We start from the raw sequence: 26,566 nt of genomic DNA, 5'->3' as shown, positions 1-26,566 counted from the left end.
GACACACACATCACACAACTGGCACACCACACTGACATGCATGTGACACAGCATGTCACATTGACATGCAAGTCACAAAATTACAAAATCAGCACATCACACTGACAAGCATGTAAACTAGCATGTCACATGGACAAACACGTCACACAATCGGCACATCACACTGACACGCATGTATCACAGCATTCACATTGATACACATGTCACACAATCAGCACATCACACTGACACACATTTAACACAGCAAATCACATTGACATACACGTCACACCATCTCTATGCCACACAGTATGCACATCACACTGACATACAATCAGAATGTCAATCCAAACTTTCGAGCTTGGATAATCACTTCTTTCTTTCCAATTTCTTTCCATAGAAATATATTTCTTAAACTTATTTTCTTCCAATTTCCAACATCACTGACAGCTACATGAAGTGTCTGGATTGTGATTTTTGTGAAACACAGACTGAGAGTTTCAGTTTCAGTTTCAGTAGCTCAAGGAGGCGTCACTGCATTCGGACAAATCCATATACGCTACACCACATCTGCCAAGCAGATGCCTGACCAGCAGCATAACCCAACGCACTTAGTCAGGCCTTGAGGAAAAAAAAAAAAAAAGGGGTGAATAAATAACAGATAAATACATTTTTTTTTTTTTAAAGACAGACTGAGAACACCATGACAATGAAAGTGCAGTCTCTCTGTCAGGTACTGCCTTCATCTCTACACCCCATCTCGCTCTCTACAATCAGCATCAGGTCCACTATGTTTACGTGTTCCCCAATTCAAACAATCCATAACTGGCTACCACTCTTTCTCTGTCTCAAGACCACACATTTGGAACAATCTTTTTCTGTGGCTTTGTCAAACCCCTGCCCTCTTCTCTTTCAAGTCTGGCCTTAAAACCCACATCTTTAAAAAGAAAAAAAGCTCCTCACTTCCCTCACTCTTTCTGTCCATAATTTCTTAAACCTATTATATGTATTTGTATCTTTTGCCTTTCAATCCTTTGGTTCAGAGTTATGCAAGCATGTGAAAGTTGCAAGTGAAAATGCTTTGATTTGTCTCTGCACAGTGCTATATAATTCATTTATTTATTTATACATTTATCTGTTTATTGGTACTGTTGGAGGATGGTTCATTGCCATAGATGAGACATCTGACAAATTGGGGATAGAAATCAAGTCTTGGCAAGCATGACAAACTGCTCTCTCTGCCCCCAGTTGCTGTCTTTGAAGCAGGTATATCACATCAGACAACCGCTTTAAAAAACAACCACAAAAACAAAACAAACAAGAGACAAAGCCTTCAAGACTCACTTGTGCTTCATGCTTTCTCCAGTAAAGGAATCATGATGAGAAAAAAAAAGAGATTAAAAAAATTATTGAAAAGTGCTCTGTATTAAATATGATAGATAAGATGTGATAGTCAGTCGTGTCCGACTATGACCATCAGAACAGCAGAGGAGGCAACTGCTGTTCCAACTATTTGGGCTAGAATTTGATTATTGTGGAGAGTGTCTTGCCCAAGTACATCCCCACTCTCTCAGCCAAGAGGGTTTTAGGACAGTCGGCGTTGGGATGGTTCCCAAAGGCCAGCTAGCCCACAAGGCTGCAGCACTAAGAGCCAGTGCAATTTTGCCTCCTAGTTTGAGAGTCATAGTCCTTCACAAAAGACTAAGCTGTAAATGGTTTCCCATTGACTGGAGAAACCATTGATAATACAGCTCTCACTTTGCTGTTGGCCCAAATGTAAACTTATGTCAATCTGTGATATAAGCCGAGTGTTGGGCCTGATATATAAGATAAGCTTGGGAGAGAAGAAGAAGAGGCATGTGAGCGGGATCAAATCACACATGTTCAGTTCTAATTCAAGCAAACTAATCCCCAAGGCTGCGGCACATCTGATGTCAAATGACTAAATTTAAAACTTAAAGCAATGTTGATGTTTTCTTCTTCATGCGATAAATAGATGTGATTGTAGTGGACATAATAACGCTGTTTAAATCATGTTTTTGTGTGTTTTATTATATCTCGATTATTCTTTTATTTCGGTGGTAAAGGAGACATTGCCATCTCCTTCAAGCACATCGCAACACATGGCAAATCTCTAGATCTGCACAAACCAGTCTACAATGGGCTGAAAGAAACGGTCGATTCAATTTTTCTTTTATGTTCATTCCAGTCAATTTAGTGTTCACTTTAGAATATTTATATGCAGTAAACACACTGATGGTGTAGTTAGTATCACTGTGAATGTTCTGTCCAGAATTTGTGTTTCTTCCCTTTTAATTGTGAACAAGAAACACAAAGTCATGTTGTCTTCGAAAGCAACCTACCTTCTAGTCAGCCAAACTCAGTGGAAAGCGGTTTTTTTTAAATAGAATTTTCGGATTTCGGAACACATCTCAACGAAATAAATCATTAATGACACGGAAATACAGCTTAATTCAGAAGACTTACAACCTGTTAGTGGTATGACTGTGAAGATTTTTTTTCATACTATGTTTAAGCCAATTTTGGTACAGGCAGACAAGGTATTTCCAGAGAAAATGGCAATGTTGAAGTTTACCACGGACACACAGGCACACGCAACTGAACACCAGGTTAAAACATAGACTCACTTTGTTCAAACAAGTGAGTCAAAACCCACCAACACATCTTAAGTGTGATGGATGCTTGGATGGGAAAGGGGGTGACCAGTCAGCAGACAATCAGCTTTTGTCGAATTAAAAAAACAACAGGCTCACAGACAGAGAGGAGACCAACCAGATCCTGTGATGGAAAAAATCAAAACAAAACAACAAAAACTAAAACTTTCTTCTAGGTGTGTGGACTGCAGCTCCTACATTCACTCAGCACATGAGGGCCATCACACGCATGACCATTTTTACCCCACTATGTAGGCAGCCAAACTCCACTTTCAGGGGTGTACATTTTGAAATTTCTTGTTTCCATAACCCACCAAACACTGACATGGATTATGCAATCTTTAAATGAGCACATTTGATCTTTCTCATGCATATACACTCTGAAGGGGGTTCAAGTACTTAGCCGATCTGCAAATCTGTTGGCTGGATAGATTTTTTGGGGAAAAAAAAAGATCCTTAACCCATTAGGTATGCTGTCGATGGAATTTGAAACCAGAAGCCTCAAACTGAAAGTCTAAGGCATTTAACTACTTCACTGTTTCACACTCATCAGAACAAAAACTCACTTGAAGTTTTCGGGTCGAACGTCGTCGTCCTGGGTGTGTGGCTCTGTCAGGTGCAGCATGATGCACTCAAAGAGCTGCAGGAGCAGCAGCTCCAGACGCTCCACAGACATCTGCTGACACATGCGCTCCACCTCCATCCCCTGCTCCACGCTCATGTCCTCACGCAGCTCTCTCTCCACGCTGTCAAAGGCGTCCTGACACAGGACAGGGTCACGTCAATACAACAATGTTTTGAAGAATTATCTATCATCACTCTGGCAAGTTTCTGAATCTTTGAATCAAAGTCCTGCCGGTCATCTCTACTTTTGATTGATCATGTTTTTTGTTGTAAAGAGCACGCTTTTATCCTGTTATAGGAATGTTTGAGAGAGTTACACCTTACTCTCAATGAGTCCAATCTTAAATCTTCTTCCTTTTAACCTCTGCCATTATTTTATGTCTCTTTCTGTTTCAGTCATCCCTTTACACCTTCCTATCACCATCCTACACCCCCAATCCCCACACGCACACATATGCTACATTTTTATTATGTCTAATATTACTTAACAGTGAAACAATGTTAAATAACAGAAAAAAATGAAAGAAAGCATAATCTATGCCAAACCCACAACTTCAACTCTTCATGACTGGTTTATCATCTATACACAAACTGGTTTATTTTCAACACACAGGTTAGGGTTTATAAACAGTCTGGTTTTATTGACTACACAGTTTATTGTCTGTAGAGACAGGTTTATTGTCAGGCTCTGTGAGGGAGACAGGGAGGACTTTGTGTGAGGGAGACAGGGAGGGTGTTCTGTGAGGGAGACAGGGAGGGTGTTCTGTGAGGGAGACAGGGAGGGTGTTCTGTGAGGGAGACAGGGAGGGTGTTCTATGAGAGAGACAGGGAGGGTGTTCTGTGATGGAGACAGGGAGGGTGTTCTATGAGAGAGACAGGGAGTGTGTTCTGTGAGGGAGACAGGAAGGGTGTTCTGTGATGGAGACAGGGAGGGTGTTCTATGAGGGAGACAGGGAGGGTGTTCTGTGAGGGAGACAGGGAGGGTGTTCTGAAGAAGACAGGGAGGGTGTTCTGTGAGGGAGACAGGGAGGGTGTTCTATGAGGGAGACAGGGAGGGTGTTCTGTGAGGGAGACAGGGAGGGTGTTCTGATGGAGACAGGGAGGGTGTTCTGTGAGGAAGACAGGGAGGGTGTTCTGTGAGGGAGACAGGGAGGGTGTTCTGTGAGGAAGACAGGGAGACAGGGAGGGTGTTCTGTGAGGGAGACAGGGAGGGTGTTCTGTGAGGGAGACATGGAGGGTGTTCTGTGAGGGAGACATGGAGGGTGTTCTGAAGGAGACAGGGAGGGTGTTCTGTGAGGGAGACAGGGAGGGTGTTCTGAAGGAGACAGGGAGGGTGTTCTGTGAGGGAGACAGGGAGGGTGTTCTGAAGGAGACAGGGAGGGTGTTCTGTGAGGAAGACAGGGAGGGTGTTCTGTAAGGAAGACAGGGAGAGTGTTCTGTGAGGGAGACAGGGAGGGTGTTCTGATGGAGACAGGGAGGGTGTTCTGTGATGGAGACAGGGAGGGTGTTCTGAAGGAGACAGGGAGGGTGTTCTGTGAGGAAGACAGGGAGGGTGTTCTGTAAGGAAGACAGGGAGAGTGTTCTATGAGGGAGACAGGGAGGGTGTTCTATGAGGGAGACAGGGGTGTTCTGTGAGGGAGACATGGAGGGTGTTCTGAAGGAGACAGGGAGGGTGTTCTGTGAGGGAGACAGGGAGGGTGTTCTGAAGGAGACAGGGAGGGTGTTCTGTGAGGAAGACAGGGAGGGTGTTCTGTAAGGAAGACAGGGAGAGTGTTCTGTGAGGGAGACAGGGAGGGTGTTCTGATGGAGACAGGGAGGGTGTTCTGTGATGGAGACAGGGAGGGTGTTCTGAAGGAGACAGGGAGGGTGTTCTGTGAGGAAGACAGGGAGGGTGTTCTGTAAGGAAGACAGGGAGAGTGTTCTATGAGGGAGACAGGGAGGGTGTTCTATGAGGGAGACAGGGAGGGTGTTCTGTGAGGGAGACAGGGAGGGTGTTCTGATGGAGACAGGGAGGGTGTTCTGAAGGAGACAGGGAGGGTGTTCTGTGCAAGGGAGACAGGGAGGGTGTTCTATGAGAGAGACAGGGAGGGTGTTCTGAGGGAGACAGGGAGGGTGTTCTGATGGAGACAGGGAGGGTGTTCTGTGAGGGAGACAGGGAGGGTGTTCTGTGCAAGGGAGACAGGGAGGGTGTTCTGTGAGGGAGACAGGGAGGGTGTTCTGTGAGGGAGACAGGGAGGGTGTTCTGTGAGGGAGACAGGGAGGGTGTTCTGTGCAAGGGAGACAGGGAGGGTTTTGTGTGAGGGAGACAGGGAGGGTTATTTCTGTGAAGGAGACAGGGGGTGTTCTGTGAGGGAGACAGGGAGGGTGTTCTGTGCAAGGGAGACAGGGAGGGTGTTCTGTGAGGGAGACAGGGAGGGTGTTCTGAAGGAGACAGGGAGGGTGTTCTGTGAGGGAGACAGGGAGGGTGTTCTGTGAGGGAGACAGGGAGGGTGTTCTGTGAGGGAGACAGGGAGGGTGTTCTATGCAAGGGAGACAGGGAGGGTGTTCTGAAGGAGACAGGGAGGGTGTTCTGTGAGGGAGACAGGGAGGGTGTTCTGTGCAAGGGAGACATGGAGGGTGTTCTGTGCAAGGGAGACAGGGAGGGTGTTCTGAAGGAGACAGGGAGGGTGTTCTGTGAGGGAGACAGGGAGGGTGTTCTGTGAGGGAGACAGGGAGGGTGTTCTGTGAGGGAGACAGGGAGGGTGTTCTATGAGGGAGACAGGGAGGGTGTTCTGTGAGGGAGACAGGGAGGGTGTTCTGTGAGGGAGACAGGGAGGGTGTTCTGTGAGAGAATATGAGGGAGACAGGGAGGGTGTTCTGTGAGGGAGACAGGGAGGGTGTTCTGTGAGGGAGACAGGGGGTGTTCTGTGAGGGAGACAGGGAGGGTGTTCTGTGAGGGAGACAGGGAGGGTGTTCTGTGAGGGAGACAGGGAGGGTGTTCTGTGAGGGAGACAGGGGGTGTTCTGTGAGGGAGACAGGGGGTGTTCTGTGAGGGAGACAGGGAGGGTGTTCTGTGAGGGAGACAGGGGGTGTTCTGTGAGGGAGACAGGGAGGGTGTTCTGTGAGGGAGACAGGGAGGGTGTTCTGTGAGGGAGACAGGGAGGGTGTTCTGTGAGGGAGACAGGGGGTGTTCTGTGAGGGAGACAGGGAGGGTGTTCTGTGAGGGAGACAGGGAGGGTGTTCTGTGAGGGAGACAGGGAGGGTGTTCTGTGAGGGAGACAGGGAGGGTGTTCTGTGAGAGAGACAGGGAGGGTTTTGTGTGAGGGAGACACTGACCTGGTGATGGGCGGCCAGGATGATAGCTCTCTGGTGACACAGCACCAACCACAGGGACTGCACGTGGGTCAGCTGACACAGCTGCTGGGCCTGACATACACACACACACATATATACATATAGATAGATGCAGCTACACATGCATATATATCACATACATATACATGTATATATATACACAGACACATATATAAATATACATAGATAGATTGATTAGATATATATACACATGCATACATATCACAAACATACATATATATACACACACACACACACACACACACATAAGCATACACATACACACTCACAGACATATACATCACCCACCATGCAGACTGCACATGGGTCAGTTGATCATCTGCTGGGCCTACAACACACAAACACACTCCACACACACAAATGTGGGTGTGTTTATGTGTGTGTGTACCTCTCACTCTCTCTGTCTTTCTGTATGTATAAACACACACACACACACACACACACACACACACACATGTACTCCAACATATACAAATATATGTACACACACACACACACACACTCAAACACACACACACTCTCTCTCTCACACACACAAAGAAAGACACACACACACACACACACACACACACACACACACACAGAGCACCAACCATAGAGACTGCATACACGTCAGTTGAGCTGTTGAGCATGCAACATAAGGAGTGAGAGAAAGAGAGAGAATCACCTCTCACTGAACACAGCAGAAGCCAAACTGACCTTGCGGCTGAAGATTGTGCGCGTCATCTTGAGGGCCTTGGTCATGAAGTCATCGAGGTAGGTGGCTGGAGCGCCCCCTAGGGCCTTGAGGAAGGACAGCGCCGTGTTGAGGTTGTCGATGGACTGGCAGATGTCTGGCAGGTCACGCAGGTCCTCCACAATCTGTCGGCGCTCGGCAGGACTCAGACACTCCTGAAGCAACGCACATTTGGCAAGGTGTGGGCTGTGATTGCTGAGTGGTTAAGACGCTCAGCTGCCAATACAGAGAACACGTGAGAGTGTGGGTTCGAATCCCGCTCTCGCCCCTTCTCCCAAGTTTGACTGGGAAATCAACACGCACTTGGCGCACCGAAAAAGAACCCATGGCAATGACAGTGTTGTCCTATGGCAAAATTATGTAAAAAGAAATCTACTATGATGGGTAAACAAATATATAAGTATGAGCTCAAGGCCTGACAAACATGTTGGGCTATGCTGCTGGTCAGGCATCTGCCTAGCAGATGTGGTGTAGCGTATATGCATTTGTCTGAACACAGTGATGCCTCCTTGAGAAACTGAAACTTCTAACCCGAGGGTCCTGGGTTCATAGATGCCAACCCCTGTCAAGTGTTTGTAGGAACAAGACGGAAATTTGGAAGTCTTGAACATATTGAATTTGGTGAGGAACACTCAGACTCAGAGCCACATCAACAAATGCACATTTTATCTACAAGGCATACAAACATTTGGGCATACCTGCAATATGGTGTAACTGCTATGATTAAGCTGACTGGTCCACTCAATGCTGTTTCAATGTAAACACACACTCGATAGCTGAGCATCATCATGTGAGACCCAGGTGAGACCATGGCCTCGTAATCAATATGTCTGGAGCGTCTGGGATCAATAATGCTACAACAGGAAAGCATGTGACCATGCAATGTAGTTGAAAATGAACTTGTCGAAACAATTTTGATGTTGGCATAACGTTGAAACAAACTACGATCAAGCGTAACAAAATACAGTGAAATCATAACAAAGGGCATCTCTGTAGGTCTGAATCCTAGCTGTGCTCAGTATGTTGAGGGTGGAGATATTTACCATTATCCCTCCCTGGTCAACGTATGTGCATAACTTCAAGTGCCCCAACCCCTTTGTGCTTAAATGCATGCAGAATATCAAATATGCACAATAAGGATCCGATAATGCATGTGGTGGCAGTCCCCACACTGGGGGGAACACACACACACAAAAATGAAATAAAATATAAAATGACAAAAAGGATATGAAAATACATACAATAAGGACACAAGCTACACTGTTTAAAACTGCATTGTGAATGTGTAGTCAAATAATGTGTAGTGATGGCCTAGAGGTAACGCGTCCGTCAAGGAAGCGAGAGAATCTGAGTGTGCTGGTTCGAATCATGGCTCAGTCGCCAATATTTTCTCCCCCTCCACTAGACCTTGAGTGGTGGTCTGGACACTAATCATTCGGATGAGATGATATGCCAAGGTCCTGTGTACAGCATGAACGTAGCACGCGTAAAAGAACCCATGGCAACCAAGGGTTGTTCCTGGCAAAATTCTGTAGAAAATCCATCTTCTGTAGGAAAAACAAACAGGAAAAAAAAGAAAAAAAAAAGGGTGGCACTCTCAGTGCAGCGACACACTCTCCCTGGGGAGAGCAACCGGAATTTCACAAAGAGAAATCTGTTGTGACAAAAAAGAGAAATACAAAATAAAATACAAATACAAAGTATTGGTGAAGAGGGAGAGCTGTCAAACTGGTTGATATACATACCTATTTTTTCTTTTACAAACATACGTACCTGAGGGTATTTTTTTCTCTGACAGACATACGTACCTATGGTATTTTTTTCTCTGACAAACATACGTGTGGTATTTTCTGTAGGTGCCTGTGGTATTTTTTCTCTGACAGATATAAATACCTGTGGTATCTTCTGTATGAATCTGTGGTATTTTTTCTGACAGACATAATACCTGTGGCATTTTTTCTCTAACATATGTACCTGTGGTATTTTTTCTGACAGACATACATACCTGTGGTATTTTTTCTGACAGACATACATACCTGTGGCATTTTTTCTCTAACATATGTACCTGTGGCATTTTTTCTCTGAATGACATACATACCTGTGGTATTTTTTCTCTGAATGACATACATACATACCTGTGGTATTTTTTCTCTGACAGATATACATACCTGTGGTATTTTTTCTCTGACAGACAGACATACCTGTGGTATTTTTTCTCTGAATGACATACATACCTTAGATTTTTTTTTTGTCTGACAGACATACATACCTGTGGTATTTTTTTCTCTGACAGACATACATTCCTGTGGTATTTTTTCTCTGACAGACATACATACCTGTGGTATTTTTTCTCTGAATGACATACATACCTTAGATATTTTTTCTCTGACAGACATACATACCTTAGATATTTTTTTCTCTGACAGACATACACACCTGTGGTATTTTTTCTCTGACAGACATACATACCTTAGATATTTTTTTGTCTAAATGACATACATACCTGTGGTATTTTTTCTCTGAATGACATACATACCTGTGGTATTTTTTCTCTGAATGACATACATACTTTAGATATTTTTTTGTCTGAATGGCATACATACCTGTGGTATTTTTTTCTCTGAATGACATACATACCTGTGGTATTTTTTCTCTGAATGACATACATACCTGAGGTATTTTTTCTCTGAATGACATACATACCTGAGTGACATACATACCTGAGGTATTTTTTCTCTGAATGACATACATACCTGTGGGTTTTTTTTCTCTGAATGACATACATACCTGTGGTATTTTTCTCTGACAGACATACATACCTGTGGTATTTTTTCTCTGAATGACATACATACCTGTGGTATTTTTTCTCTGAATGACATACATACCTGAGGTATTTTTTCTCTGAATGACATACATACCTGAGGTATTTTTTCTCTGAATGACATACATACCTGAGGTATTTTTTTCTCTGAATGACATACATACCTGTGGTATTTTTTCTCTGAATGACATACATACCTGTGGTATTTTTTTCTCTGAATGACATACATACCTGTGGTATTTTTTCTCTGAATGACATACATACCTGTGGTATTTTTTCTCTGAATGACATACATACCTTAGATATTTTTTTGTCTGACAGACATACATACCTGTGGTATTTTTTTCTGACAGACATACATACCTGTGGTATTTTTTCTCTGAATGACATACATACCTGAGGTATTTTTTCTCTGAATGACATACATACCTGAGGTATTTTTTCTCTGAATGACATACATACCTATGGTATTTTTTTCACTCAATGACATACATACCTTAGATATTTTTTTGTCTGACAGACATACATACCTGTGGTATTTTTTCTCTGACAGCCTTGAACAGTCGGGAGCTAGTGGTGTCCGCCCGGTACACCATGGTTTCCACCTGAACACACAGGTAGACACACACACACATTAGCTGACATGCTGACACGCCTAGTCAGCTCTGCCTGTAGAGCACTACGCTGTTTCTGCTTCAGTTCCAAGGATGAGGACTGACCCATATATGAAACACCACATCCGCAAGCTTAAAAAAAAAGAAGAAAAAAAAGCTACAAACTTTTTTGATGGAGCAAATGGCTGACCTTCCTACAAACCACACAAACGCTGCCTTCAAGGCAAGATAAAAATGGCCATGCATTTAAAACCCCACTTGTAGAAGCTGCAGCTGACAAACACTGAAGAAGACAAAGAGGAAGAAGAAGACAAGATCTGAACTGCATTTTACTGAATGAAATTATTTTCTGAGAGTAATGGAGGAAGCAAGGCCATGTGTTTTTCTCACAGCTCTTGACTGGGAAACAATCAAAGAAAGAAAGAAGAAGAAGAGGAAGAAGAAGAGGAAGAAGAAGAAGAAGAAGAGGAAGAAGAAGAATGAAACAATAAAGAAGAAGAACAGACAACATGAAAAAGAAAGAAAACAAAATGAAACAATTTTTATTCAAGAAGAAACAACAGAATAAGAAGCTGTAGAAGCAGCAGAAGAAGAAGATGAATAAGTAGAAGGAGAAGACAAAGAAGAAGCAGAAGATGCTGAAGAAGAAAAAGAAGAAGATGTAAAAGAAGAACAAGAAGAAGATGAAGAATTATAAGAAGTAGAAGAAGGAGAAGACAAAGAAGAAAACAGAAGTAGAAGAAGAAACAGAAGCAGCAGCAGCAGAAGAAGAAAAAGGACAAGAACAAGAAGACAAAGAAAAAGCAGAAGAAGAAGAAAACGATGAAGAAGATGATGACAAAGAACAACAACAAGACAAAGAAGAAGACTAAAGACAAAGCGGAAGAAAAAGAAGTAGACAGAGAAGAGGACAACAAAGAAGAAGACAACCAGGTGAAGACTCACAGGGAACTGTCCCACGGGGGACCTCTCCACCTTGGCCTTGCACTGCAGCAGAGTGTCCTGGAGCTGTTGCTGGAAGGCCTCAAAGTCGTACTCCAGCCGCGCCGCACGCCCCACCATCAGGCTGTAGTTGGAGTGCGACAGCACCATGGGCAGCAGGTCGTGCTCCACCGAGCAGCCCACCAGGTGTCGCTCTGTCACCGCTCGCACAGGAACCTCGGGGAGTCTGCGGATGTTTGACATGCACAAGTTCAGGCTCAGTTTCAAGGAGGTGTCAAAGCGTATGATGATGATGATGATGATGTGGATTCTGGACGTTTGACATGCACGAGTTCAGGCTCAGTTTCAAGGAGAGGTGTAAAAGCGTGATGATGATGATGATATGAATACTTATATAGCACCTATCCTCATTCGGAGACCAAGCTCTAAGTGCTTTACAAACAGAAAGAGGGTAGGCCTACTGACTAAACAGCAAAAAGTTTACATGGCATGGCCGTTCTGTCTGTGGGATTCCATGATGATGATATGGATACTTATACAGCGCCTATCCTCAGTCAGAGACTAAGATCTACGTGCTTTATAAACACAGAGTCACAAATATATATATGCATGCACTCAAGGCCTGACTAAGTGCGTTGGGTTATGCTGCTGGTCAGGAATCTGCCTGTCAAGATGTGGTGTAGCATATATGGATTTGTCTGAATGCAGTGACATCTCCTTGAGAGAAACTGAAACAGTGAAATATATGGATTTGTCCAACGCAGTGTTGTCTCCTTGAGAGAAACTGAAACAGTGAAATATATGGATTTGTCCAAATGCAGTGACATCTCAAAAGAAACTGAAACAGTGAAATATATCGATTTGTCAGAACGCAATGACTTCTCCTTTTTTCAGAGTCCGCCCAAAAAAGTAGTGCGAATTCTTTAATTGGGAATATCATGGAGCTGAGTTGATGCAGCTCAATTTTTGAGGTATTTTTGGACTCCAGAGGTCACAACCTATACAAAAAGATGTGCTCCAAACATTATCCTGACATATCCATTTTTCACCCATTTTTCATGGCGAGACCTGAAAAAATAGTGCAAAATTTAAAATCCAGCTGTCTTGGAATGATTTCATGCAGGTCAGTTTTTGTGGTATTTTTGGACTCAGGGGGTCAAAAACTATACAGAAAGATGTGCTACACACATTATCCCAACACATCCATTTTTCAGGGTGTGACCTGAAAAAATAGTGCAAAATTAAAAAACAACAACGTCACTGACTTCTGCCGGAGGATGGCGGAGTAGCTGTCCAGGAAGTCGTTGTGTTGGCCCAGAATGAACTGCAGGAAGACGTAGGAGCACAGCCCTGTGCCCTGCATTGACGGCAGTAACACCGCCAGGGGGCTCTCCTCCGAGATGGTAGCGTTGTGGAACTCCTCAGGGAGCGACACCATCACACCCTCAATCGGGGCCACACACTCTGCACAAACACACCCATTATTTGTCAAAAGATTATCTGTTAGACAGGCTTCATCCCATGATTGCAGTGTTTTGGTACTCCTCAGACAGCAAAACCACACCCTCAATCAGGGCCATACACTCTGCACAAACACATCCGTTATTTATCGTAACATCATCTATCAATGAGGGAGGGACAGCCTTCATGGCTCAAGAGTGATTCTTTTCGATCTAAAATACAAAAACAAAATCTAAAGTAGATGGAGAGCATAAAGGGTTTTACCAGTACTCACTGAGTAAGTCTTTTTGTTGTTCTTTTTTACTCATGAAAATCATACACATTAGTGTATAAAAATTTGAAGAAAAGAGTGTTTAAAGAAACCAAATGTGTAATATGCATATAATTACCCATAAAAATTATACACAAATGTTGAACTGTTTAGAAATCTTTTTTCCATATCTTTTTTTTTATTCTCCCAATTCCTGTACCATACTTATGTCAAATGTACTTACAAATGCACTTAGAGCTGCAAGGTAAGCTCTATATCAATACGTATACGATTAGTGTTATGTATGACTGAGGGAAAAACACCATGAAAAGACTTACGGTAGCCGATGAGATGTTCCTTGACAATTTCCCAGGCTTTGGAAAAATTGCTCAGTAGCTGCTCCAATCCCGTATGCTCTGTGCCATGAAAACATCATTTTTTTAACATCCACATGATAATTTTGCATTTTAATAGATCAACATCAATACATATTTTGCAATTTGACTACTGTAATCTTTAAAGACCAAAGTGAAAATCTACACAGCAAATTTTACTGGATTTAATTAACGTAATTTTCAAAAGATTAAAATGAAAATGTGTAAGACCATGTCAACGCATTTCACTGAGGTAATTTCAAAGCCCAAAATGAATAAGTTCATAGCAGCATTACTGTGTTTCATAAAGAATACTTGAAAGACCAAAGTGAAAATGTATTAAGAATTTTTTGCACTGCGCCAAGGTAATTTTAAAAGGTAGCAATGAAAATATAAATACAACAATTTTGCTGTATTTCACCTGGGTAATTTTGAATGTCAAAATTGTTAACATATATCACTAAAATAATACCAAAGGTCAACATGAACAAGCTTAATCACTGGAGAAAAAAAAAAAGCATACTGTATATGTGTCGACACACACTGTCCATCTGCCTTAATCTTCACCTTTTTTTGCTTCAATTTTTTTTGGATAAAATACACAAATATCATCAAGAATACATAACACCATCAAGAATACATCCAGAATGCAAGATAAGATTAGGAATGTTTACATAACATCACGAATACATAGATAACATCAATTAAAGTAAAAGAAATTATATAATCATTTACTAAGTTGTACTGTTAAGCAGAATTATAGTCTTAAGTCAAAATTTTGTGTGTGTGTGTGTGTGTGTTTTTGGGTTTTTTTGTGTTTTTTTGTTTTGTTTTAAATTGGTTGTGTATGACAAGCACAAATCAGGGTACATTTATTATCACACAAATGAAACATGTCGCAGTGTGTGTGTGTGTGTGTGTTTTAAATTGGTTGTGTATGATAAGCACAAATCAGGCTACATTTATTATCACACAAATGAAACATGTTGCAGTGTGTGTGTGTGTGTTTGTTTTAAATTGGTTGTGTATGACAAGCACAAATCAGGGTACATTTATTATCACACAAATGAAACATGTCGCAGTGTGTGTGTGTGTGTTTGTTTTAAATTGGTTGTGTATGACATGAACAAATCAGGGTACATTTATTATCACACAAATGAAACATGTCGCAACATACTGCAATGCAAGGAGATGGAAAATCCCATTCTGTGTTCCCTCCCTTATCATCAACTGATTAATCAATTAATCAAGGGCATAATATACGACTGCCATGCTAAATAGCATATTTCCTTAGAGATGATGACAATTACTTTTCTTGCCTGAACCTTATTTTCAAAGAATCACCCTTTGCCAAGCCTATTTTATGTTCAGAAACAATTATTTACCATGTTATGTTTTGGTTACAGAGGGTAATAACTGTTTATACACACACACACACACACACACATATATATATATATATATATATATATATATATATATATACACACACACATATATATATATAAAGAATTCTAGCATGCAAACTTCTTCAAGAAAGTATAATGATACAACCTATACTTTTCAGAAAGGAAAATGAACACACATTTCCATTACAATTTCACATGAATTTAATGATTCTGCAATAGGAAAATTCTTCCTATAATGACACGGACAGAAATTTCCCTCCTGTGGCACTTGTTTTTGGGGTTTCATTTTAACACTGGAAGGGGATGGGCATTTCCGTCCTGCAGCACTCAAGGGAGTTAACAATGACAATGCTTCCTTCACCTTTCTTGTTCAGCACCTCCTCCACAGTGAGAGTGGCCGCCTCTGCCCGGTCCAGACGGCGGTGGAGCTGCATCATCAGCCGTCGCTGGCCTCGCAGGATGGCCGGCACGTAGTGCAGGGCCTCCACTATGTGGCGCTGTCCACAGAACATAAATAGTGTAAGTTTGTGTGCGTATGTACAGATGCAACAGTAATTAGTGTATAATGAAGGAAATTTTCTTCCTTCATGGCCCATGGCCGGCTCCTACCCAGAGTTGAGTGTGCTGTGGGCTCAAATGGAGAGACTGGGACCACACAGTCCAGTGTCATCCACTTCAAGGATGTGTCTTTGGGTGTGTTGCTCTAATTACCTGACCAACACACAAGTGTCTGTATCTCTCGGGCCTGGTTAACACCGGGATATCATTATGACAGGAAGCATAGAGTACAGCCTTGTCACGCAGTCCCAAACCAAAATGGACCTCCATAGCAACATCATTATCGTCAGCAGCCTCCTCCTCCTCCATCACCATCAATATAAACAAAACAGTCTCAAAGTCTGCAGCCTTTCATGCCCTGCTCTCATGGTGACCTCAGTTTCAATACCCCTCCACTTCTGTGCTTGGGGTGAGTCCTGTCAGTGTCTTCAGTGTCGGCAGATTCATGGGGGGTTGTTGTTTGCGGGATGTGGTGGTGGTCTCCACTCTGGGAGGGAAGCTCACTCAGTCTGGCTCCGTGACTAAGCCATTATTGTCGTTAGTAGGGGGCTTAGTAGGTGGTGTCCTAAGTACGTTGAATCAGAACAGGCACCACTGAACACCACCGAAGTGACTCAGCAGCAGTGCAGGGTATCCTCTGGTGTGTGGCCTCCTGTCGTCCTAACATCGATGGTTCCCTGCGGACTGCCGACGCTGGAACTGTGACGGACGAACCCGGGTGTGGCCATGTACGGGTATATCTAAATGAGCGGCGTGGAAGTAATGCCACTGAAATGGCACAGATGATGGGGCAGCAAAAAACAAAAACAAAAAAAAACAACACAACAACAAAAAACAACAAACCCAACAAAAACAAAATATTCTACCAGCACACTTGTTCTTTGAAAAGCCAGATGACCTGAAAGACATAATAATCATGATAATAACAACAATAATACAAATAAATAGAGCATAAACAAACAAACAAATCACAATACCAATAGCAAACAATCATAATCTTCCAGCACACCTGTTGTCTGAAGAGCCGGATAACACCGAAAGAATAATAATAATAATGATGATGATGATTGAAAAAAAATACGAACAAAAGTGACAACACCAACAATAAGCAAGTATATTTTCCCAGCACACCTGTTGCTTTGTGAGCCAGAGGAGATGGAAAAAATGATAATGACAACAATAATACTACTAATAAAACAAAACAAAAAAAAAAAAACAACAAGTAACAACACCAATAACAAGCAACTTTTTTTTCTTCCAGCACACCTGTTGTACTCGTGAGCCATAGGACGTGGAACAAATAACAATCATGATAATAATAACAATAATTATGATAATAATAAAACAGTAAACAAAAAACAAGTCACAATAGCAATGGCAAACAATCATATTCTTCCAGGACACCTGTTGTTTGAAGAGCCAGATGACAATGAAAGAATAATAATAATAATAATAATAATAATGAAAATTATATGAAACAAACAACAAAAACCCAACAAAACAATTAAAAAAAAAGTCACAACACCAATAACAAACAACTATATTTTTCCAGCGTGCCTGTTGCTTGAAGAGCCAGAGGACACTGAAAGAATAATAATAATTTTTAAAATATATATAATAACAATAATAGTAATAATAATAAAACAATTTTAAAAAAGCAATAACACAAATAAAAAACTATATTCTTCCAGCACATCTGTTGTTTTGGGGAATAATAATAATACTAACACTAATAACAACAACCACAATAACAATGATAAACTAACGAATAAACCAACAAAAAAAGTCACAGCACCAACACCACCAACCACAATCCACCGGCACACACCTGTCGTTTGAAGAGGCGGAGGACAGGGAAGGCATCCTGGGCGTCCTGGCGTGACTCCACCTCCAGGTGGAAGTGCCGGAAGAAGTGATCCACAGTGATAGGGGGACGGAAGCGCCACACAGATGGAACCAGCGGCAGCCGCTGCACGTCCTGCCCCTCAGCGAGGGGCGCGTCCTCGTCTTCATACACCACTTTGAGCAGGGCGGTGTTGCCTGCATACGTACATATACACACACCACTGTGAGTAATGCTGTACGTGTTGCCTGTATGATAGTTGTTTTCGACTATGGCTATCAGAATAGCAGAAAAGGTAACTGCTGTCCCAACTATCTGGGCAAGAATTTGATTGTAGTGTTGAGTGTCTTGCCCAAGTTACATCCCCACTCTCTCGGCCAAGAGGGTTTTAGGACAGTCGGTGTTGGGATGGTTCCCAAAGGCCAACTAGCCCCCAAGGCTGCAGCACTAAGAGCCAGTGCAATATTGCCTGTATATAACCACTTTGAGCAATGCCACGTTGTCTTCATGCACATACCCACCACTTTGAGACAGTGCCATGTTGCCTGAATACACATACACATCTAATAACACTTATAGTGAAAAGACGTTAAACTAAAGAACACACCACTTTGAGCAAGGCTGTGTTGCCTGCATAAACACACATACACATACACCTCTTTGAGCAAAGCTGTGTTGCCTGTATATATACACCAAGGCCGTGTTGTCTGCATACAAAAACACACGCCACTTTGAGCAGGGCTGTGTTGTCTGCATACACAAACATACACCACTTTGAGAAGGACTGTGTTGTCTGCATACACAAACATACACCACTTTGAGCAGGGCTGTGTTGTCTGCATACACAAACATACACCACTTTGAGAAGGGCTGTGTTGTCTGCATACACAAACATACACCACTTTGAGCAGGGCTGTGTTGTCTGCATACATAAACATACACCACTTTGAGAAGGGCTGTGTTGTCTGCATACACAAACATACACCACTTTGAGAAGGGCTGTGTTGTCTGCATACACAAACATACACCACTTTGAGAAGGGCTGTGTTGTCTGCATACACAAACATACACCACTTTGAGAAGGGCTGTGTTGTCTGCATACACAAACATACACCACTTTGAGAAGGGCTGTGTTGTCTGCATACACAAACATACACCACTTTGAGAAAGGCTGTGTTGTCTGCATACACAAACATACACCACTTTGAGAAGGGCTGTGTTGTCTGCATACACAAACATACACCACTTTGAGAAGGGCTGTGTTGTCTGCATAAACATACACACATATACACCACTTTGGGCAATGCCATGCTGCCTGCATAAACATACAGACACCACTGAAACAGGAAAAAGGTGACAGATCTGCCAATACTGTTTCCTTGAGGGTCTTGGTTCGAATCCCTGTTTCGCCTTTTCTCCCAAGTTTGATCAGAAAATCAAACTGCACGTCTGGTCATACAACGAGACAATAAACCGAGGTCCCGTGTGCAGCATACACTTGATGCACAGAAAAAGAAACCAGAAATTGCTGTCCTCTGTCAAAATTCTGTAGAGGAAATCCACTCTGTTAGGTGCACAAATTTATAAGCATGCACTCAAGGCCTGACTGAGCACGTTTGGTTAGGCTGTTGGTCAGGTATCTGCCATGCAGTTATGACATAGCACACATGGATTTGTCCAAAGGCAGTGCTGCCTCCTTGAAAAACTCAAACTGAAACAGACACCCACAGGCCCATCTGATGGGGTTTGAACCCACATTCTCCTGATCCTCACCCTGTGATGCTGACCACTTCAGTGTGGTGACTTGCACAGTGAAAACAGTCTTCTTGCTGACTTACCCTGACGTGTGTCCGATACGATGGCTTGGTTTCCATCTTGCACAACAGCGTCCATGTTCTGATCAACACATAGTCACAGCAAAGTTAATGGTTATAAAGTGTGTGTGTGTGTGGTGGGGGGGGGTGGAGGGGGGTGTTTGTGTGTGTGTGTGTGCATGTGTGTGTGTACCTACTGATGCCCATTACCCGAAAGGACCACAGGATCTTGCGTGTGCTCATTTTGAATATTATATCAAAAAGCAAGAATTTTTCAAAAATAAGTTATAAGATGATAAAGACGCTGATGACTGCAAAAAGTTGTCAATCGTGCACATACTCACACACACATACACTTGCACACACACACACATACTGCCATTATCATTTGAACCCAGAACTGACATGTTTGGTACCAAGAATCCACACACACACACACCAACAGCTCCACTTATCGCACACACACACACACACACACACACACCTGCATATGCTACCTTCTCCCATCACTCACTCGCACCTGTCAAAACATCATCAAATTCCAACCTGTACAGCAGGAGCAATGAAGACAGGTGTGAACTGCTGCTCCCACTGACCCCGCTCCTCCTTGGTGGCCAGGTGATGCTGGGGCCCCTCTGCCATGACAACCATGCTGACAATGCTTCACCCCATGACAGTGCTTCACCCCATGACAATGCTTCACCCCATGACAGTGCTTCACCCCATGACAGTGCTTCACCCCCTGACAGTGCTTCACCCCATGACAGTGCTTCACCCCACGACAGTGCTTCACCCCCTGACAGTGCTTCACCCCATGACAGTGCTTCACCCCATGGCAATGCTTCACCCCATGACAGTGCTTCACCCCATGACAGTGCTTCACCCCATGGCAGTGCTTCACCCCATGGCAATGCTTCACCCCATGACAGTGCTTCACCCCATGGCAATGCTTCACCCCATGACAGTGCTTCACCCCATGACAGTGATGACAGTGCTTCACCCCCTGACAGTGCTTCACCCCATGACAGTGCTTCACCCCCTGACAGTGCTTCACCCCACGACAGTGCTTCACCCCATGACAGTGCTTCACCCCATGGCAATGCTTCACCCCATGACAGTGCTGACAGTGTTTCACCCCATGACAGTGCTTCACCCCATGACAATGCTGACAGTGCTTCACCCCATGACAGTGCTGACAGCGCTTCACCCCATGACAGTGCTTCACCCCCTGACAGTGCTTCACCCCATGACAGTGCTTCACCCCATGGCAGTGCTTCACCCCATGGCAATGCTTCACCCCATGACAGTGCTTCACCCCATGGCAATGCTTCACCCCATGACAGTGCTTCACCCCATGACAGTGATGACAGTGCTTCACCCCACGACAGTGCTTCACCCCATGACAGTGCTTCACCCCATGGCAATGCTTCACCCCATGACAGTGCTTCACCCCATGACAGTGCTTCACCCCATGGCAATGCTTCACCCCATGACAGTGCTTCACCCCATGACAGTGATGACAGTGCTTCACCCCCTGACAGTGCTTCACCCCATGACAGTGCTTCACCCCCTGACAGTGCTTCACCCCACGACAGTGCTTCACCCCATGACAGTGCTTCACCCCATGACAGTGCTTCACCCCATGACAGTGCTTCACCCCCTGACAGTGCTTCACCCCATGACAATGCTTCACCCCCTGACAGTGCTTCACCCCATGACAATGCTTCACCCCCTGACAGTGCTTCACCCCATGACAATGCTTCACCCCATGACAGTGCTGACAGTGCTTCACCCCATGACAGTGCTTCACCCCCTGACAGTGCTTCACCCCATGACAGTGCTTCACCCCATGGCAATGATTCACCCCATGACAGTGAGATGACAGTGCTTCACCCCATGACAGTGCTTCACCCCATGACAGTGCTTCACCCCATGACAGTGCTGACAGTGCTTCACCCCATGACAGTGCTTCACCCCCTGACAGTGCTTCACCCCATGACAGTGCTGACAGTGCTTCACCCCATGACAGTGCTTCACCCCATGACAGTGCTGACAGTGCTTCACCCCCACGACAGTGTTTCACCCCATGACAATGCTTCACCCCATGACAGGGCTTCACCCCATGATAGTGCTTCACCCCATGACAGTGCTGACAGTGCTTCACCCCCACAACAGTGCTTCACCCCATGACAGGGCTTCACCCCACGACAGTGTTTCACCCCATGACAATGCTTCACCCCATGACAGTGCTTCACCCCATGATAGTGCTTCACCCCATGACAGTGCTGACAGTGCTTCACCCCCACAACAGTGCCCCCACAACAGTGCTTCACCACATGACAGTGCTTCACCCCATGACAGTGCTTCACCCCATGACAATGCTGACAGTGTTTCACCCCACGGCAGTGCTTCACCCCATGACAGTGCTTCACCCCATGACAGTGAGATGACAGTGCTTCACCCCATGACAGTGCTTCACCCCATAGCAATGCTTCACCCCATGGCAATGCTTCACCCCATGACAGTGCTTCACCCCATGACAGTGCTTCACCCCATGGCAATGCTTCACCCCATGACAGTGCTTCACCCCATGACAGTGCTTCACCCCATGACAATGCTTCACCCCATGACAGTGCTTCACCCCATGACAGTGCTGACAGTGCTTCACCCCATGACAGTGCTTCACCCCATGGCAATGCTTCACCCCATGACAGTGCTTCACCCCATGACAATAATTACCACCAACCAGTGTTGTTACTCCATGACATTATCACAATAACTGAAGTCAACGTGTTTATGCCCATGACACTGACTGAAGCCAATATTTTTACCCCATGGCAGTAACCGAAGCCAATGTTTTAACCCACGACAACGTCACAATAATTCAAGCTAATGTTTGACCCCATGACATTAATGATCACAGTAATTCATCTCAATGTTTACCCCTTGACAATTATTGAAACCTGTGTTTTCATTAATCATCACAATAACTGAAGTCAATGTTTACCCATGACAATGACTGAAGCCAATGTTTTACCCCATGACAATGTCATAATGATTAAAGCCAATGTTTTACCCCATGACATTAATTACCACAACAACTGATGCCAATGTTTATGCCATGACAATGATTGAAGCCAATGTTTTACCCTAAGACATTAATCATCAGAATAACTGAAACCAGTTTTTTTTACCCCATGGTATTATCACAACTGAAGTCAGTGCTTATGCACTGACAATGACTGAAGCCAATGTTTTACCCAATGACAATAATTGAAGCCAACTTTTTACTCCACAGCGATGCCCCAATTTTTACTCCATTACAGTGATTGAAACCAGTGTTTTACCCCATGGTAATAATTCAAGTGAATGTTTTACCCCAGGACTTTAACTAGCACAACACATTATGTTAATGTTTACCCCATGACAACAATTGAAGACAGTGTTGTCATTAATCATCACAATAATTGAAGTCAATGTTTGCACATCACAATGATTCAAGCAAATGTTTTACCCCATTACAACTACAGCCAATATTTTACCCCATAACCCATACTCACAAACCCCTTACACACACACCCTGTACACATACACACACACCCTGTATACAAACACACACCCTTCACACACACACACACACATACACACATACACACACAGCTGTACACACACACAAAACCTTTTACACGCACAAAAAAAAACCCAACCACCAACCCACCCTGTATACCCCCACACCCACCCACCCTACGCACACTGACCAGGCAGGGTGCAGGAGGCCAGCAGATGACAGACATGGTGCAGGACGAGGAAGACGTCATCAGCACTGCGCCCCAGACACCTCTGCAGCACCTTCAGGTCGTGTTCCATGTGGTCCACGAAGAACTGGGCACACTGGTCCGGGGCGATCCTCGGGGTCACCACCTGACAAACCACCGCCGCCTGGCAACACACGTCAGTCAGTTACTTATCTTCCACAGGCGCAATAGCGATTAAAGCGATACTGATTAAAGCATTGGACTTTCAATCTGAGGGTCCTGGGTTCGGATCTCGGTAAGGGCACCTGGTGGGTAAAGGGTGGAGATTTTTCCGATCTCCCAGGTCAACATATGTGCAGACCTGCTTGTGCCTGAACCCCCTTGGTGTGTATATGCATGCAGAAGATCAAATATGCAAGTTAAAGATCCTGTAATCCATGTCAGCGTTCGGTGGACTATGGAAACAAGAACATACCCAGCATGCACCCAGCATGCACACTCCCGAAAACGAAAACAAAGTATGGCTGCTTCCATGGCAGGGTAAATATGGTCACACATATAAAAACTCACTCTTGTGAACGTGGGAGTTGCAGCCCATGAACGAAGAAGTTACGTTCACAGACATAACACACTGCTGCCACCTGGCAACATGCGTTAGTTACATTCACAGACAAGATATGTTGCCGCTCTCTGGCAACACATTTTAGTTCGCTAATCAAAAAAACAGACAAGACACACTGCCCCTGCCTGGCAACATGTGCCTAGTAAAACAAAACAAAACAAAACAAAAAAAAACCTACATACACACACAAACATACACAAAGCCCTCTATCCCCAAACTGTCAGCCCAACTGCAGTTAAGCATTCAGGGCCAGCATCAAATGACCTCAGGGGTTATTTGTAGCTGGTCAAGATACCCCCTCCCCTCCCTTCCCTCCAACTGGAAATTACCCCCTTTCTGGGGGTTTAACCCTTTGAGCCCTGACCACCACTTTACCGGTGGTGGGGAGGGGTGGCATAATGCCTGGCCATCGGTTGAGCGGTGCGTAAACACTTGTGTCATGTTTTGCTATTGGTTGACTTATACTGAAGAGCCAATCAGAAAAACCGTAATATTCTGACGTCAGCGAATGTAGTGCCAACATTGCCACGCCTTTTCACTGTGTTTTGTGCATGTGCTTTGGATAAAAAAAAGATCGATTTCTACCATGAAGCGTGCAGAGTCTCAACCTGACACGCCTCCTTTGATCAACTTATTCTGCATGCTCAGATTCATTTTCAACATCACTATCTGTAGCAAAATCATCCGATTCGAATTCCACCTCACTATCAGAGTAATCATTGTCATACAATACTTCCGATAAATCATCAAGCATATCAATTACTTGCTGCATTGTGTACAGTTGTTTTCTCGCACGTTTTGTCCCTGATTTCTGCCCTGACGGGCCAGGTTGAGACTCTGCACGCTTCAAGTGTTTACGCACCGCTCAACCGGTGGCTGGGCACCATGTCATTTTTCTCTGCCACCGGTAAAGCAGTGGTCAGGGCTCAAAGGGTTTAATACCAATTATTTGCAAATTTTGGCTCAGGAGCTCAGGCAGAAGGGTTAAACTTGCTCAGGAACTCAGGGCTCAAAGGGTTAATCAAGCCATGGAAAAAGAAAGGGGAGTCATGGGCTAGAGTTCACTGATACTCCTGCTCTCTGCACAGCACCTCAATGGAAGCAAACATGGGGAGTTCTACTTTAACAGCCTGTATTGATTCTTCCTGGGCAAAATTTGCCACTGGGAGTCATTTCAAGCTGGCCTACACAGACCGCCAAATCCATATGAAAGGGGGGGGGCAGGGAATAAAATCAGAGGATGTAAGTTTTAAGTACCAGTAGCTTAAGTTTTCCCCGCAGATCATTCCAGACCAGTCTGCACAGACACCAGAGTTTTCGGCTGACCAGATTTGAACCTGGGGTGTAAAAACTAATGGGGGTATTAATAAGCTGCTGCACCAACACTCAGCTTGTATCACAGACTGACATAAGCTTACAGTTGGGCCAACAGCAAAGTGAGAGCTGTGTGATCAATGGTTTCTCTTCTGCTATTGGAAATCATTCACAGCTTAGTCTTTTGTGAAGGACTGACTCTCAAACTAGGAGGCAAGATTACCCTGGCTCTTTGTGCTGTAGCCTTGGGGGGTTAATTGACCTTTGGGAACCATCTCCAATGCCAACTGTCCTAAAACCCTCTTGGCCGAGAGAATGGGGGTGTAACTTGGGCAAGACACTCTCCACTATAATCAAATTCTGGCCCAGATAGTCGGGACAGCAGTTGCCTTCTCTGCTGTTCTGATGGTCATAGTTGGACACACCTGACTATCATACATACATACACCGGCTGTGCTACCTGTGTGGCAGAGCTGGAGGACAGGTACAACACAGCATGCAGGAGGAACCGCAGAATGCTGCACTCCACAGACGTCAGCCGTCTCTCCGGAACCGCCTCCAGCCCTCGCTGGGCTGCTGGACCCAGGACGTGGCCCTTCTGTGTGGTGTCAGCCCTGAAACAGTCACCGCCAGACGGTTACAGCACTGGACTCTTGCCCAGTTTCCCTGAGTTTGATCCTCAGCTTTGGCAAACCTGGTCAGTCAAGGGTGGAGATTTTTCCAATCTCCAACGTCAACACATGTGCAGACCTGCTGCCGCCCGGACCCCCTTCACGTGTACATGCATGCAGAATATCAAAAACGCACGTTAAAGATCCTGTAGTCCATGTCAACGTTCAGTGGATTATGGAATCAAGAACATACCCAGCATGCACACCTTTTAAAACAGTATGGCTGCCCAAAGGGCAGGGTAAAAACAGTCATACACATTTTTTCTTCTTCTTCTTCGTGGGCTGCAACTCCCACGTTCACTCGTACATCCACGAGTTGGCTTTTACGTGTATGACCATTTTTACTCCGGCATGTAGGCAGCCATACTACATTTTCAGGAGTGTGCATGCTGTGTATGTTCTTGTTTCCATAACCCACCATACGCTGACAGGGAATATGGGATCTTTAACATGCGTATTTGATCTTCTGCGTGCGTATACACACAAAGGGGGTTCAGGCACTAGTGGGTCTGCACATATGTTGACCTGGGAGATCAGAAAAATCTCCACCCTTTACCCACCAGGCACTTTACTGAGATTGGAACCCAAGACCCTCAGACTGAAAGTCCCATGCTTTAACCACTAGGCTATTGCGCCCATCAGTCATACACATAAAGGTCCACTCGTATACAAGTGAATGAGAGAGTTGCAGGCCACGAACACAGAAGTCGTCACATTATCGTCAAATATAGATTCCACCCTCTGTATCCT

The 26,566-nt window shown here is 44.3% G+C and overlaps 1 protein-coding gene across 1 annotated transcript in view; it reads right to left on the bottom strand.

Annotated features, from left to right (window-relative positions):
* LOC143298074 (E3 ubiquitin-protein ligase rnf213-alpha-like) overlaps positions 1-26,566 on the bottom strand; it is a 168,958-nt gene that overhangs the window by 1,824 nt on the left and 140,568 nt on the right. The window contains exons 85-97 of the mRNA XM_076610754.1: positions 25,606-25,759; positions 23,213-23,393; positions 20,001-20,089; positions 19,479-19,536; positions 17,626-17,837; positions 15,601-15,736; positions 13,795-13,872; positions 13,011-13,209; positions 11,749-11,971; positions 10,720-10,794; positions 7,332-7,523; positions 6,594-6,683; positions 3,221-3,414 (exon numbers count right to left, since the gene is read on the bottom strand). Of these exons, the coding sequence (XP_076466869.1) occupies positions 3,221-3,414; positions 6,594-6,683; positions 7,332-7,523; positions 10,720-10,794; positions 11,749-11,971; positions 13,011-13,209; positions 13,795-13,872; positions 15,601-15,736; positions 17,626-17,837; positions 19,479-19,536; positions 20,001-20,089; positions 23,213-23,393; positions 25,606-25,759 (1,881 nt within the window). The remainder of the gene's footprint in view (positions 1-3,220; positions 3,415-6,593; positions 6,684-7,331; positions 7,524-10,719; positions 10,795-11,748; positions 11,972-13,010; positions 13,210-13,794; positions 13,873-15,600; positions 15,737-17,625; positions 17,838-19,478; positions 19,537-20,000; positions 20,090-23,212; positions 23,394-25,605; positions 25,760-26,566) is intronic.

Source organism: Babylonia areolata, chromosome 23, assembly GCF_041734735.1.
Source record: "Babylonia areolata isolate BAREFJ2019XMU chromosome 23, ASM4173473v1, whole genome shotgun sequence".
Taxonomy (NCBI): Eukaryota; Metazoa; Mollusca; class Gastropoda; order Neogastropoda; family Buccinidae; genus Babylonia; species Babylonia areolata.
This window is presented reverse-complemented; position numbering and strand designations above follow the sequence as displayed.